The sequence below is a fragment of the Anopheles coluzzii genome, chromosome 2 (assembly GCF_943734685.1).
Source record: "Anopheles coluzzii chromosome 2, AcolN3, whole genome shotgun sequence".
Classification (NCBI taxonomy): domain Eukaryota; kingdom Metazoa; phylum Arthropoda; class Insecta; order Diptera; family Culicidae; genus Anopheles; species Anopheles coluzzii.
The window spans coordinates 15,437,501-15,452,238 of NC_064670.1; the positions used below are offsets into that span (position 1 = coordinate 15,437,501).

Here is a 14,738-nt window from a genome sequence, read left to right on the forward strand (position 1 = left end):
GAGGTTGAGGGTGTAAGAACGAGATAGCATCCTCCGAGGGACAAGCAATGGAAAAAATGGGTTTCTCTCAAACTCTCCTCCTGGTAATAGAAGGGCACTGGCCCTACCATACTCGAAGGTCATGCAGACAGTTGCGGAAGACAGTGTATGGCGAGTGAAGTGATTAATACTTGAGACAAAACTTTAAATATGCTTCAAGAAGCATACGGTAGTAATTACACTTGCGTGCATTGCACTCAGTTTTATGTAATGGCAGACAAGTATTCTTCAACTCGTTAGCTTAACGCTGAAAAGAGGTTAAAACGTGTAGCGCCTAAAGGTATGCAATGCATGCCACTATTTCATTTACTGCGTATGACCGCCTGAAGATATGCATTACGAAATTTATCTGTTTTAATTCTTGTTGCGATGAAAATGAACTAGCAAATGAAAGATGACTCATATTTTTGCATAGTTTTATGAAACATTGAAAAATAAAAATAATTACATTTTGTATATCTTTAGGTGCTTAACAAGACCGTCTAAGAATATCTTGAAGAGTCCAATTGCATACTTTCAGGCGCTCAGCAACAACAGTACAATAATGCCTACAATAATATCCGGTATGAAGAGCATTCACATTTCACTTATTTAGAAAGCAGATACGAAAATAATAGCAACACATTTAACAGTGGCAATAAATTTCACGAGCACTAAAACTATTTCCGAATCATGCGATTCATTTCGATCGATCGGAAACGTTATACCGAAGCGTACGTATTATTTTAGAGGCACAATTCACCATCGTACACTCATTTCTCTTCAATCGCCCACTTTATCTTTATCATGTTAACCGTTACGCGTTAACCAGCGGGCCGACGTGTAAATCCTTTTACCGTAAAAAGCAAACGATCCAACCGATTTTAGAGGCGAGCGCAAGTCTGCAGTCAGAGTGTAAGATAAGCTGCCGCACCCCGACCACTCCGAACTCGTTGCCGAAAAAGCATCGAACACGATGATGATGGGACCAGCGTGCCATCAAAATCCGGTACGATATCTTAACCAAATTTACTCACCCAACCCGTCTAATCTCGGGCGGCGGGGCGATTGTGGCCCTCACAGCACGGCAACGATGTCGATTTCGAACCGTTCGACTGCTCGAAGAGCCACATCGCCCGGCACGAAGGTCGATAAAATTTAACGTTTCGCAACAAAACCCAGTCTTGTGCGCTCTCTGTCTACAAAATAAGCACTGCTTCTTAATCCTGTTCGCAAAACACTGGGTCGACTGGTGTTTGTGTGTGTGTGTGTTTGAAAAAGGGTGGAAGTGGTCTTATCCTTCTCAAATTTACTCACACATCCGCACGGGGAATGGGTGCTTTCTTTTAGTCACGCTTAGCGTACGGAGGTTTGAGTGTTTATATCAATTTGCAACGAGCAACGACGACGCGGTACGATGGCGCACGGTGCTTTCAGCAGCCATTACGTTACCTCGATCCCACCCTTTCCTCCGCCCGTACGGCCATAAGGAATGAATAATTGAAAGCAACACTCATTGCCGTTAGTGCTCAGCAGCAGTAGGGTTAGGGTAGGTTTTTCTTCTTCTCATTCTTCGTTTGCCCCTTTCCGCCTGAAGGTATGCAATGCGAGCTTCATGCGAGTCATATGCCGTGGGCGCTAACATCTTGCTGCGAACCTTTCTCATTAGTAGTTTCTTTGGTCGGTGTTTGGTTGAATCGTTTGACCGTGTGTGGGGAAAGGATTATGTCTTGGGCGTTTCCTTTCCCCTTGCTTATATCCCCCATTCCTCTATTTGTGCGCTAGCTGCACACTTTGCTCGATAATTTCATAAGCTTATGTTGGCGATGTGCAAGTAGATAGAAATTACCAACCACAACCAGCGCAACACATCGCAGTCGACGAAAGCTATCAAATGCCCATTCCATTCATGTTTCGTAGATCGCATCGCGCTACTCCTTTCCAACTCCATTCCATCTAATTTCATCCCGATTTTATCAAATTAAAATCCCACATCCGAATAGTGGTGGGGAAGTGGCATAACATAGAAACACACAGCAAACACGCGATAGCACGTTGCGCTGTGGTGAATAGTGATTGCTTTGTGGGTTAAGCAACGGGGTGACTTCTAGCACATCGTTATCTTTGCCGGTCGAAACTGGCGCCGGGATGAATCCCTAGCCTGGGCAGCAGCAACAGCATGTTTGCCAACCAACACCACTAAAACACGGTGCCATTGGAGTACGCTTTCTTCGAACGTTGGTGTTTTTTTTTATTATTGTTGCTACTTTCTCGTTTTGTCCCTCCAGTCTCGTTTGTCCCTCATCAAACTGAAACGGAACGGACAGCTAATGATAAATTTTAATAAATATTTAATCTCCATTAGAGATAGCACCGTACACCGTGGGACCGGACGTTCGGTTCGTTTGTTGTGGGAGAGCGCAAAGCACTAGCGCTTATCCAGCAAGGGCACACATGACTAGCATTCGTGGCAAGCAAGCCGTGGACACACAAAACTTTCCGGCTGGGTTGGGCCAGGTCGGGGAACTACCAGAAACTAAATAAATAAAATGAAATGAGATAAAATGAAATAAAATAAAATCCCAACCAGCCGTCGTCGTCGTCGTTGTCGTTCGCCAAAGCGTACTGACCACAACAGCAAACAAAAAAAACATAACGAACACGTGAAAGTAGCAAACGAACGGGGTGAGGTAGGCGCACGGAGCCAGGGTAGAGTCAAACCGAGCGCAAAGAAAGCAGCAAAAAAAGAGATAAACTTGGTGTTTGTCTGTTAGTGGCAGAAGCAAAGTTCTAAGGAAGTGAGTCGGCAGCAGCCCGCTGAAGGCGCCAACGGAATAAAACGTGCCAAAGTATGAAGAAAACGAGATCAAACACAACTGTAGAGCGAAGGTAGAGGTAGAATATCAAATAAAGGCTCCTTTCCATTCTCTCCCGCCTTACCACTGTGTATTAGTTTGCAATGAGCCACCGCATCCGTTCCGGGGTTCCGGGGAGGGGAGAGGTCATGATTTCAATTTTACGTTAAGCTTTTCACAGCGTTCTTCCCTTCTTGCAAGCAGGTTTCCCTCATTGCATAAGGCAGTGTGTTTCAGGTGTTTGTTTATTGGGCAGGGTATGTTGGTTTTATTTTATTTTTATCTCACTGAAAACATCCCGTAAAGGCTCTCGGTGGGACTGGTGGGAGTTGGAGTGTATCAGGTCACCGGTACAGACAGAGCAGCCCGCTGGTCAAACTTCCGTTTCCGCTTAACCGCTTTAAAAAAGGGTGGAGCAGAGCGGGGGAGCTTTTACTCCTTTGAGTTCCGGAATCGGTGCCAGCAGGCTAATAAAAGCAAACCTCTCTCACACACACACACACGCCCAATTTTTAATGAATTAGTGAGCAGCGGCAGAGTTTTGCAGCTCATCCTTCGGCACTCGGTACGGTTGCAGATGTGGTCGCCCTAAACGCGTGGTACGTAGCCGGATGCGCGTTTTCCCCTTCCCTCGAGCTCCACCACCAAACACACTCGTTGTTTTTTATGTGATCCCAAAGTGGGATGAGCTTTTAAGAGGTAACTTTTACGTTCGTTACACCATGTCGCGTTAATAAGCTTGATGCTCGGGGTGCGCCCGCCGTGCGGCTTGGGACGGGCGGGAAAGATGGCAGAATAATAGCAGTCGGAACAAGATTTCGCCACCATTAAGGTTAATGCAAATAGGTGGATTTAGGTGGTGCTTTCCGCAGCATGTGTATGTGCTTTTTTTCTCTTTCTCTCTCTCTCCCGTGCGGTGAGCAAAAAGAAGAAGAGGAAGCAAAAAAAACGACGCAAGAATCTCTGCAATTCTTCCAACCAGGGAATCACCTTCAGTGCTGCTACATGACCATGGCCAGATAGGGGTTTCTAAAAATATTCCATTTCAGTGGCAAAACTTTGTTTCTGTGGGGTTTTACTTTGGCATTTCCTTTCTTTTTACATTGAGCATTTGCGGCAGCAACAAAACGAAAGCAAGCAATGAGTGTTTGGCCTTCCGGAAGGGGTGTGAATGTGAGTCCGATTCGCAGGTGTTGCAGGTGGATTCGAGATTCAACATACGGTTAAATTTCTTTTTTTTTAAATTAAACCTAAGACAGGATGATGTAAACGGTTGTGCACTGCAGCATTGGACGGATGCGGCAGCATTGGCAAAAAAAAAAGATGGGAGCATGAAAAGCAGAAAAGAAGCAAGAAAAGTGAGTTTCCCATGTAGCTAGCGAACAAATTTGGATGGGGAGAAGTGTTCAAGAGAGAAAATCAACACCGGGCTAGTGTGATAGTATGACTGGTGTGTGTGTGTGTGTGTTTGTGTCTACTCTGGGGTAAAACATGGTGCACGATGCGCTAAAGCCATATTTATCTCACTACTCTCGACTGAAATCCAACCGCCATGTGCTCGGTGTACATTTGAATTGCACACAAAAAGAAAACAGATACATGCATCAAGCCGAGGGCAAGGTGAGCACTATCATGTTCTATTGTATTACGCAACTGAACAATGCAAAACGTGCACAAAACAGGCCAGGTTGTTATTTGACTGTTTGTTGTGTGCTTGCATCTGATGGTACATTGATATTTTGGGAGCTTTAAAACACCATTGTTTAAAATCGGACCAGATTTTTGAGGCAAAGTTTACCATCTTCCTTTTGATGGCAAAGGGTGATGAACCTTTGTCTCTAAAAATGTATCAAAATTGATTCTAAGTATTATAAAAAATAGATTGATTTTCCTGTAGTCAACGTGTTTGAACGATATACAATCTTCTAAAACATCCCGTATTGGTATTTTGCTTGGTTAAATGCGCCTAAAGGTATACTATACATTTTTCTACATCAATGTTTCGAATGTTGATTATTTCTTTCCAAACAGTTTTACCATCGATGTTTCTACTATTTTACTAAAAATCATTCCGATTCAAGGCAGAAGTTAAACTAACAATAATTATTAATCTTATACAATGTTAAATTATGTTATAAGTATAATAATTAAAAAAAATGCATACTTTTAGGCGAATGAAAAAATGCCTATAAGGAAATACGTACTATTATAAGAAACAGTTTTAATTTTACAAAATCAGCAACTGATTTAGCAACCGAACTACTATCTACTACTATCCAGTATTAGTGGTACATTTCGCCAGGGTTAAAGGACGAAAGTGGAAATGGCAAACAAAACCAGTCAAGAGTTCAAAGCCATTCCGTTACAAAGCATATATGTATGTGCAACGCCAGCCAACAATCGCCGAAGCAAGGAACAATGTAACAGAATAGTAAAGTGTGGCAACACAGAATGAAAACGTTTGGCCATAGCTTTAAAATACCAACAAAAAAAAACAGATGTTTGCCAAACTTTAAAATGTCTTTCGTTTCGGCACACCACCACACCGACCAGTCTGTAGTGAGCGAGGTAGAAAAAATAGAAGAGTGTGTTGCATACATTTCAGGCGCAATTTTGCTAGCTGATCATGGACTGTATAGCCTGATCGCCCGTATGCTCGGGGCGGAAATTCGAGCCGCACGAGAAAACTGCCCTGACGGTAACCAAACTCTTGTAGGATCCTCAAAATGACAATGGGCAACGGGAGAAAGAGAAAGCCCAATGGATGGTTCCAAACAATAAGCGCATCATAAAGCAAACAAGTGTCGGAGCAAAGCTCCAACCAGCGTTCGCGTGAGTGCTGCCCAGGGTGGAAGGTGAAGGAAATGGCAGTAGCTGCCACACCCTTGTTCCCGATCTGCCATACGCTTCCCGGCCAAAGGTACGGCAGCACAATAGACTAGCGGTGGTGGTTTGGAAATTTGGTCGCGTAAACCGAGCACGCCGGTCCGACACAGAGGTGTAGGATAACACACACACACACACACACACACACACACACACACACACACACACACACCCTGCAGGCACACCGGGGTGTGTATTGAAACGGGTTTTTTTCTATCCACTCGGCAACGCTACTCTCTTGCGGGTAGAGACAAAAAACGAGCAAAAGAATGGAGGGCGAAAGGCTCCAGCCATCCATTCACATAGGTAAAAACGGACCGTTACGACGGTGACATTTTGGGCCAGCTCACTAAGCCCGAACGGTTAATTCTGCCTGAGCGTGGGTTTGTGCGAGCGAGTTTTCCCAGGGCGAGTGTTTTTGTGTCGTCCGCGTGTGCAACGCGTTCTAGGAGGACCCAGTTTTGGGAGCCTGCCCTAGTTACGGTCCGGGTGTCGCGATAACAGACCAAAAAGGAACATGGAAGCAAAAACAAGCATCACCAGTGGCAGCTCTTTTGCGAGAGAGAGAAAAAAACACACATCGAGTCCATTCCCGGGGCTTTTTAGCGCCAGCGTCTATCTTTTGCAAAACGTATCGAGTTACGTGTATTTGTGTCTAGTTTGCTTTCGCCAATATGCAACGGGCGATCGCAGGCATTGTTGTACCGATGCCGGCATCGCAGGAGCTACTTTTATTTTTAACCGCGAGCAGGGTGACACAATGCAGCCCGGTGGGAAATGGAAGGATATACCGGTGGGGAGGGGGGGGCTTGTTCGGAGCGACCGTGTGCCTTTCCGTGTTGGTTTCCTGTGAAGCGGCGACAAACAAAACGCCACCGCCACGTGAAATTCGCACGTAACGAGCTGGAAGAGGAAAAATGACAGGATTCGTGGAAAGCTGTTACTAGTTGAGGTTGAACCCTCCTCCTTCCGCCACCTTTCCCAACCTCTTTCATGTTGTCTTTGTTCCTGCTGGTCCTTAAAGGTCCGTTCGTAAAGTTCGCACTGGCGAACTTCGCTCGGACACACGTGAATGAGTATGTTTACATTACTAATGGTTCGACAGTGGGCAGACCCGGGACATCAAAGTTTGCATTCTTTGGTCACACCGCACCCCTCCCCCCCCTCCCCCTCCTCGGTTATACCGGTGATACAATGTTGCCAAAGCAGCAGCACACAAAAACACAATGCCAATGTCTTGTGCCCGCTCAAAGGAGGGCCATGGAAAAGTTTGGCCAACCCACAGAACTCTCCCTATTCCGTCCCTGTTTCACACAGTTTTATGTTTCACTTAGCGTTGAGCTTAATAATTTTCCTAATTTAATTGCCCCTAAAGCTAAGGTGCACTGCTATCCGGGTGGATGGTGGTGATGGGAAGGCGTGTGGTGCGGCGCGGGTCGACAGATTTCCACTCACCGGTCACGCGGTGGATGGCAAACGTGTACGGCAAGGCGGACAATGGCTTTCCGCTGCATTTGCTCTACTTGGTTCGTTTACCGTGTGCATTAGCGATAGCGTTGGACGAGACAGGAAGGATAGAAAACGTGGCAGGTTGTGCGAGAGAGTTAGATGGAGAGCGATAGAGAGCGAGTAGTCAGTAGCTGTGAAAAGTTTCACTTGCTAGTTGTTGCAAAAGTGATTCCGCCAGAGAAAAAGGGTTAGCCAAGTTAGCCAGGCAGACAGGTCCGCTACTTTCTTTAAGCAAAAAGCACCGGTTTACACAGCAATGATAGCTTTAAAGCTGAGTTGGAGTTTGAACTGTTGGATAACTTGCTCGAAAGATACATAATATTTGCTCAGATATTAAACGCACTGTAAGTCAGTCACTCTTTTCTGGCACAGAAGTTGTAGAAATGTAGTTCAAATAAGCTCAATATCAAAACAGCATGTTTTTCTTTCCCACACTGCTCTTCATTTTCCTTGTAGCGGTGGGATTTGGGAACGATGAGAATTGTTTTGGAATCAAATGGTTGGCTTCCAAATGTAGAGAGTGTTTTCCCTCATCCCTAGGAAAAGCACACGAGTTAACGAGGGTTGAACAAGACGAAAATAGTACGCCCTATTCTCAGAAATTGACAGAAATTCGCCAAGTGCTAACAGCGAGATAGAACTAACGATTAAGATTGAATGCAACGATGGAGTTCTTCAGCTTGTGTGGTTTATGGAAATTCTCTAATTTAAATATTAGTACAACGTTTTATGCACACATGAATATTCGTAGTGTTCAGTTTGAGATCAGATGCTGGAAGTTATCCAAAACCATGTAAAATGTAAGAACAATACCACAACATCTTCGTTCCTGCATCGACTACAGACTAGTCGAAGGTACGTAAGCCGTATCACTATACAAACTCTAGAAAGGGAATGTTATTGAAGACAACGAGAGAAAACCACGTTCCTTTACACGTCGATGGGACACAAGACCAAGAAGTAAGCAATAGATCAAGAAGCAAAAGCAGTGTACCTTTTGTATGCGTGTGTAAGTTAGTTAGAGTAAGAATGGGGAGTGATTTCTAGCCAATCATTTTTGTATAGTTTCGTCAAACGGAAAGTAAACAAAAAATGCAAAACAAAAAATCTATTGAAAAACACAAAAACCAAAGAGCGTAAGGAGTGCAAAGGGTACAGAGATTTAGACCATAACAAAAGATGGTGTGAGAGTGTGTGTGTGGGTGCGTGTGTGAGAGAGTGATCAACTGCATGGTATAGCTATGTAATTATGCGTATAAGTGACCGTAACGTACGTGTGCAATTTCGTATGAGGAAGCCTGAGTCTGTGTGAGAGAGAATGTGCGAGTCTGTGTGCATGAGTATGTCTTTTGCAGTAGAGAGAGAGCAAGAGAGAGAAGAAAGAGAAAGGAGAGAGAGAGAGAGAGATAGCTTTCAAGTACATACTATGCGGCACATAGAGTCGCATACAGCAACTAACTGTCACTCGTAACATGCAAGGATCCTCACCGATGGGTCTCCACGAACCCCTTCGGTACGGTTTGGGGATTTGTCCGGTTTCCGCGTGGTTGGCCAGATTGGCCACGATGTCCTCGAGCATCTGGGACCGGGTGCGCTCCTGCATGCGGGCAAACTTGGGCGCGGAGTAGGAAGCCCGCTCACCGTTCACGATCTTCGTCAGCAGCCACTCTCTGATGGGATGGGACAGAAAACGACACGGACAAGACACTCAGTAGCTGGCAAATTTGCGTACCTGTGTGGAGGTTTTCCTTTTTCTTTCGTGTGGACTGCCTCTTGCGAGCGCATAAAAAGATGGCTGGTACTGTAGTATCGTGAGACACTTACCTAAACATCGGACCCTTCTCGAAGACGGACTGCTCCCAGAGATACGGTTTGTAGGCACCGACTTCATCCCGCGTCACTACCGAAACCTCGTAGCGTGTCGGCTTGCGCTTGATGCGAGCCGAGACACGAACCTGCGAAGAGGGAGTTGGGAGAAAAAGAACGATGTTGGTCACAGTGTTTGCTAACTTCATCAAACGTGCGCTGAATACTGTCAAGTAGACATGGGTTTTTGCGCACTCGGAATGGGCTCGCCGGAGTTAAGGGACGGAAACGTACATCATGAAATAGATTATTTCATTCACCATCAAATCAATCTCGACGCTCCGCCTGTAAAGCAGGAACGATCGCATCGGAGAGTTTGAAGGGGTCCGTGACGAAGATGTACGGAAAAGCCGAGAAGGTAAAGAATGGAACCGACCGGACCGTTTATTGAACCTGATACGGGCTCGACTACCCATTCGCCGCACCTTACGTGCTGCATGTGAAACTTATGATCATTAAATTTCCATTCCATCCGTCTCCATCTATCCTGCACCATGTCACTGTGGTTTGTCATCTCTCTTCCGCCATGCCGGCACAATGATTTGAACACACATTTTTATACCATCCAGGCCCTCTCCCTGGGGGGTTGGAATTTGATGCTCTGGACATAGGATAGTGGAGATGCCGGGACAGCACTAGCCAGCGACCGTATCGTACCGATGCTGTCAGGCATCCAAGCACATCGTTTGGTTTTTACCTTTTTACCTGTTTTCCAATTTGCAGATGAAAAATGATACCCGATTTGTGTGATTTTGCGGGACAGATTATAGATCAAAGGGATTTGGGGAACATTTGCAAAGCTTCGTTTTGATGCTTCGTTATTTTTGTTTGCGCACGTTTAGTAAGGGGTTGAGAAGTAAGCGGATGGACTGGGATATAGATCCATAGTGAGTGGGAGGTTGATGTTGAGTTGATGCGATGAGATAGTAATGTACCAAAGATAGCTTAAAGTTGGACTTTAAGCTTTTGAACGCGATGTTGTTAATAATAATGTCTGTTAATAACTTGAAGTGATCACACTCATACTCTGTAGAAGTATTGTTCAATGAATCATATCAAGGTATGATTCTTAAAAGTGCTCTAAAGACCCACTTTTACAGGCTTTTACGATATCAGCCAGCTGTTTTATATGGAGTTTGACATTTGACGCCTGAAATCATGTCAACACTACCTACAAAATCACACGCAAAACGAGCCTCAGTATTTCAGCCTAGATTTATTTTAGAAAGAAAACAAACATGTTTGAAATGCATCTTTGTTTTTGTACACAATTGTCACATTGATACAACCCGGATGATGTATACTGTTCCATTGACAGGCTGAAATTTCAGCTCGTTGGATGAAATAAGAAATGGCCTAATAATTGGATATTTTGCTTTATTTTAGTGCTTTTACAGAGCGCCTAAAGGTATGCAACGTTATTGGATTATTTGTAAGAACTTCGATTATTCAGGTGCGGATTAGTTGGTGGGCGGTTTACCCGTACGCACGTAATTGACAGCTGTTCAATCGTATTGACATGTGCAGTGAAGGAAGATTCATACATTATTTTTGAGCTACAATTGATTTTTGAGTATCTATTTTGAGTATCTATTATATGCTGTATTATTTCTTCCAGGCGTTTTAAGATGTGCAATTAATTGTTTTTAAAATATACTGATAATTTTAAATGAATTTATGAAGCAATTCATGTGTATATATTGCTCCTATGCTAAATCTCAGCTCGTTTTGTTGCGTTCAAAACATTTAAAAAAAAATACAAAAATCCAGCGAACACAGCAAAACTAATACAGTAGCAAACGCATGCAAGGTATCCGTTTCCGTAGGGTAAGCATTGGTCTACACAGAAACTCCTTCCCCCATACAACTAGTACAGAGTGGACTGGTTTGCCGTTGATAAGGTTCCATGCGAACGCAAACGACATGACCCGTGGTCAGTTACAAGCCAGTAGTTACACACCAGCGGCAATATGTGCACCCCTTGTCGCTCTAAACAGACCAAAGCGGACCAAGTGGACAAACGAACGAAGGGAAAGACACACCTCGCGGTTTTGCAAATGCGTTCGCATCGTTCAAAAGCACACGCGTTTGGAAAAGAGTGGACATACGCCCCGGGGTCGGTGTGGAGATTTCATCCTCTTAACTCTGGTGCGCTTTGATCTGGTAGTTTGGTCTGGGCCCGTGATTGTACGCCCGTACGACGCTGGACAACTGGAGCCACATCGAGTGGTCATGGTTTGGTTGTTGTGAGCGAGAGAAGCAAAAACAACCACCAGTGAGTGCAGTGATGTCGGAGTGCTTGAAAGTGCCGGCAAGCAAAAGCAACTCCTAATAATGCACAAAACCGGCCCCGTCGCGAATGAAGGGTCAGCCTTTGCAAGCGAGCGTGCCTTTACGATGCTTGGTTCATTTCATCCAAGCGACAACACTGAGCAGCAACCTCAATGAGGATTGCGCCCGAGTTAGCAACCTCGTTAGGGTGACCAACCGACAAGCTTTAAAAACAATGTATCTAACATGGTGGCGATGATTGCAACTGGGGAGCACCAGATTTCGCACCAGGATAATCGGTAGGGTTGGCGTGAAGCAAAACCGTAGCCATCGTGGTGCCACGGTGTTGTTATCGCTTGTGTGTAGGTGAAAACTGCCACACTGTCATAAAAATAATGGGCGCTTCGTTTGGGTGCTGGGTGCTATTGTGGTGGTGGTGGTGGTGGCCGGTCCCATTGCCCGGACACAAATTATACAGTTCCGTACGCCTGGCGGAACAGCCGATCTTAGGGTGGGCTTTCGAGCGACGCGAAGCCAACAGCGGCACGTGACACTGCGTACGACAGCTAGTATTCATGATAGTGCTGATAGTGCTGCTGGAGAGAGAGAGAGAGAGGGAGCGAGAGAGTGAGAGAGAAACGGGCAAACCCACACGGGACGAGAGCGAATCTTTCCCGCTAAACATCGGATCCGGTGGCGTGGCGCAGCCCATGCTGTGTAGCTCATGGATGCTTGTCGAATGTCGACCAAGAGTTAACCGTTCGAGACAGCATTATGTAAGGCGGTTCAGGATTTGCCTCCCAAAACCCACCCCAAACCGGCCCCCCTCCCCCTTTTGGGTTCGCCGCTGTGTGCCGATGGGTATAATAATTTGCTGGCAGACCACCCCGTTGGCTACTTACCAAGATGAACGTATGTAAAAAATGGCTCTTGATGCAGGCCGGGCTGAATGCGGTGTTGTCCGCCTCGAGGAACACCACGCAGACGATATCGTTGCCGATGTGGCGCTTACGCTGGAGCTTCTGCGGGTCGTGCTTTTCGTACGGGAGCTGCGTAGATACGTGGAACATTATCTCTATCGAACGCCAATTTGTATAAACCGAGTAAAGTCCTGCGGGTGCGTGTCGGTGGCGGCATGGGAGTAAAAGAGCAGAAGCGACGCGAGCATTCGTTGCACAGATTAATTGGTATTTATGGGTGGGCGGGAGCGAAGCGTAGCCTCCTCCGCTCGGTTTGCTGCCCAAAAAAAAAAGGGAAGCCAACAGCATGCGGCTGGTGCGCACCACCTACCTGTCAAATCGTGAACAGTGTCAAGGCCGCCTTTGTATTTATCAAAACCACGTAACCTAACTTTATCGCCTAGTAGCTGTAAAAACTCCTCAAATAACGGTGAATTTTCATTATTGTCTAAAATTTGTTCTTCGGTATATTGACCCTCCTTCACGTAGATCACGCCCACCTTCAGCTCAGATTTTATGAAAACCTGCAAAGGAAAGGTATCGTATTATTAAGCGCATAGTATGGCAAGTATATCACGTTCTCTCAAAAGGGAAATGGAACCGTTGCCTTGCCTTCTGTGTTTGGCAAATGTGGCAACGGGCCAACCCATAAAAAGCAAAGGAACTGAAGAAAGCGGGCAACAAACGATGGCGTTGCTTACCTGATCCAGTTTCAGAAGCTCTTCCGGTGTATCGGGCAACTGTCCCAGCGTTAGTGGTGGGTTCAGATTCACTTCCTTACCTAACGATCTAACTACTTCTTCCCTATTATACCTGTGCATGGTGAAAAGGAAATGGCAAGAGGGAAATAGAAACGTTGAAGAAACTTAAAGTCATTCTTTGCGGCGTGTTGCCTACATCTAGGCGTTTAAGGTTTCATCCGGCGCTGGAAACCTTCCAACGCTTTTTATTTAAAATGAGTACATTAGCGCTCGACTTACCTATCAGCAAAAACACAGGAGGCTGGTATCAGTCCATGTACAGTGTAGGAGATCGCCCGCACCAGAATGCGGAACTGATCGCGCCCGTTGATCGTTTCCTGCTTGATCGACAGGATGACCGGGCCGAGATCCTCGTCGTTGGTGAAGTAGTTCCAGTGCTCGGTACCATAGAAGTACTTCTCGTACGTTTCCTGCTCGACCGAGGTCAGCTCGAAGCCCTGCTGCTGCTCCCACTGCTCCTCGATGGCGGTCTTCTTTCTGCGGAAACGCTGACTGCTGTTAGTGTTGCGCAGGGTAGTTAATGGGCTCGGCGGGAGCAAACCCCCGCCACAGGTTTTATTTGAAAGAGCGGCGCACACACACACACGCACACATGCGCAAACGATTCAATGGATGATAGTGTTCGTGTTGAGTGCAATGATGGTGATGTTTAAATTCATGGTAATGAACACAATGCGTTTGGTTCGTTGCAGTGCACAAGTTAAGCAACCGAAACCGAAGAAGCGTTTCAATGTACAGAGCAGACAAAGCAAGCGATAAAATAGCAAACGAGATTGTGATAGAAAGACAGCGAAAGAGAGAGAAAGAGAGAGAGAGAAAGAAAAAGCAGACAGAATGAAACAAATGCGATGAGCGCTACACTACTACTACTACTACAAAGCTTTGCGAGATGAATGGGCGTCGCGTGCCGTGAAGCTTCTGCTGCGTCGTGTGTGTTCGCCGACGGGTTTGATGAACCGCTGGTCAGCATGCAAAAGGGGTTTGCGCTTTCCAAGTGGACTGGCATTGCATGCCGCTCACCTTGGCACATTGTCCGAGTCTTCGTCGTCCTCGTACAGATCGCTACAGTTGCGCTCTAGCTGCGGCTCGACGGTGATGCCCCGGGCGGCCTCCTCGTGCTCCGACTCGCTGTCGTCCCAGATCGTGTGCTGGTTCGGGAAGGCGATCTTCTGGCGGGAGCATTCGATCCAGTAGCCCGGTGTCGGGATAAGATTGTGCGGGTAGTCTTCACAGAACTCATCTGTGGGGGAGAAACCGGAGAGGAGATTTAATGAAAAAAAAAACAAAACAATTTTAGTTCGTTGCTCGCTTATTTGGTTTCTTGTTCTTGTGCGTTCTTGCTGTATCTTGCTACCGAGTGGGATTTGCAATGGTCGTGTGCAATGGACGTGTGCGGTTGCGTGTCGTAGGTCGATTAGCGGTCACGGGTTATGAGAGAGCTTACCAGGCGCAGGTGGAGCCTGTTAGTAATGGAAATGGCATCATATTTTAGTGCCCACGGTCAGCACAAGCAGCACTGTACACCATTTACGTCACCCTTTCGGGCAAGAGTAATTGTAAGCTCAGCCTGACTGGCGAGCCGGTTGTACCCGGTTGGTGAAGCAACAATGTTT

At 46.0% G+C, this 14,738-nt stretch overlaps 1 protein-coding gene across 12 annotated transcripts in view; it reads right to left on the bottom strand.

Annotated features, from left to right (window-relative positions):
- LOC120948153 (uncharacterized) overlaps positions 1-14,738 on the bottom strand; it is a 162,949-nt gene that overhangs the window by 5,449 nt on the left and 142,762 nt on the right. For 7 of the 12 annotated variants that reach the window (XM_049606085.1, XM_040364181.2, XM_040364178.2 and 4 more), the window contains 8 exons: positions 14,146-14,365; positions 13,345-13,620; positions 13,066-13,177; positions 12,696-12,888; positions 12,308-12,516; positions 9,093-9,223; positions 8,757-8,938; positions 8,543-8,614 (listed from right to left, as the gene is read on the bottom strand). In XM_049606085.1, the coding sequence (XP_049462042.1) occupies positions 8,543-8,614; positions 8,757-8,938; positions 9,093-9,223; positions 12,308-12,516; positions 12,696-12,888; positions 13,066-13,177; positions 13,345-13,620; positions 14,146-14,365 (1,395 nt within the window). Of the gene's footprint in view, positions 1-8,542; positions 8,615-8,693; positions 8,939-9,092; positions 9,224-12,307; positions 12,517-12,695; positions 12,889-13,065; positions 13,178-13,344; positions 13,621-14,145; positions 14,366-14,738 lie in introns of all 12 variants that reach the window. The other 5 variants (XM_040364179.2, XM_040364188.2, XM_040364182.2 and 2 more) reach the window with 4 other exon arrangements.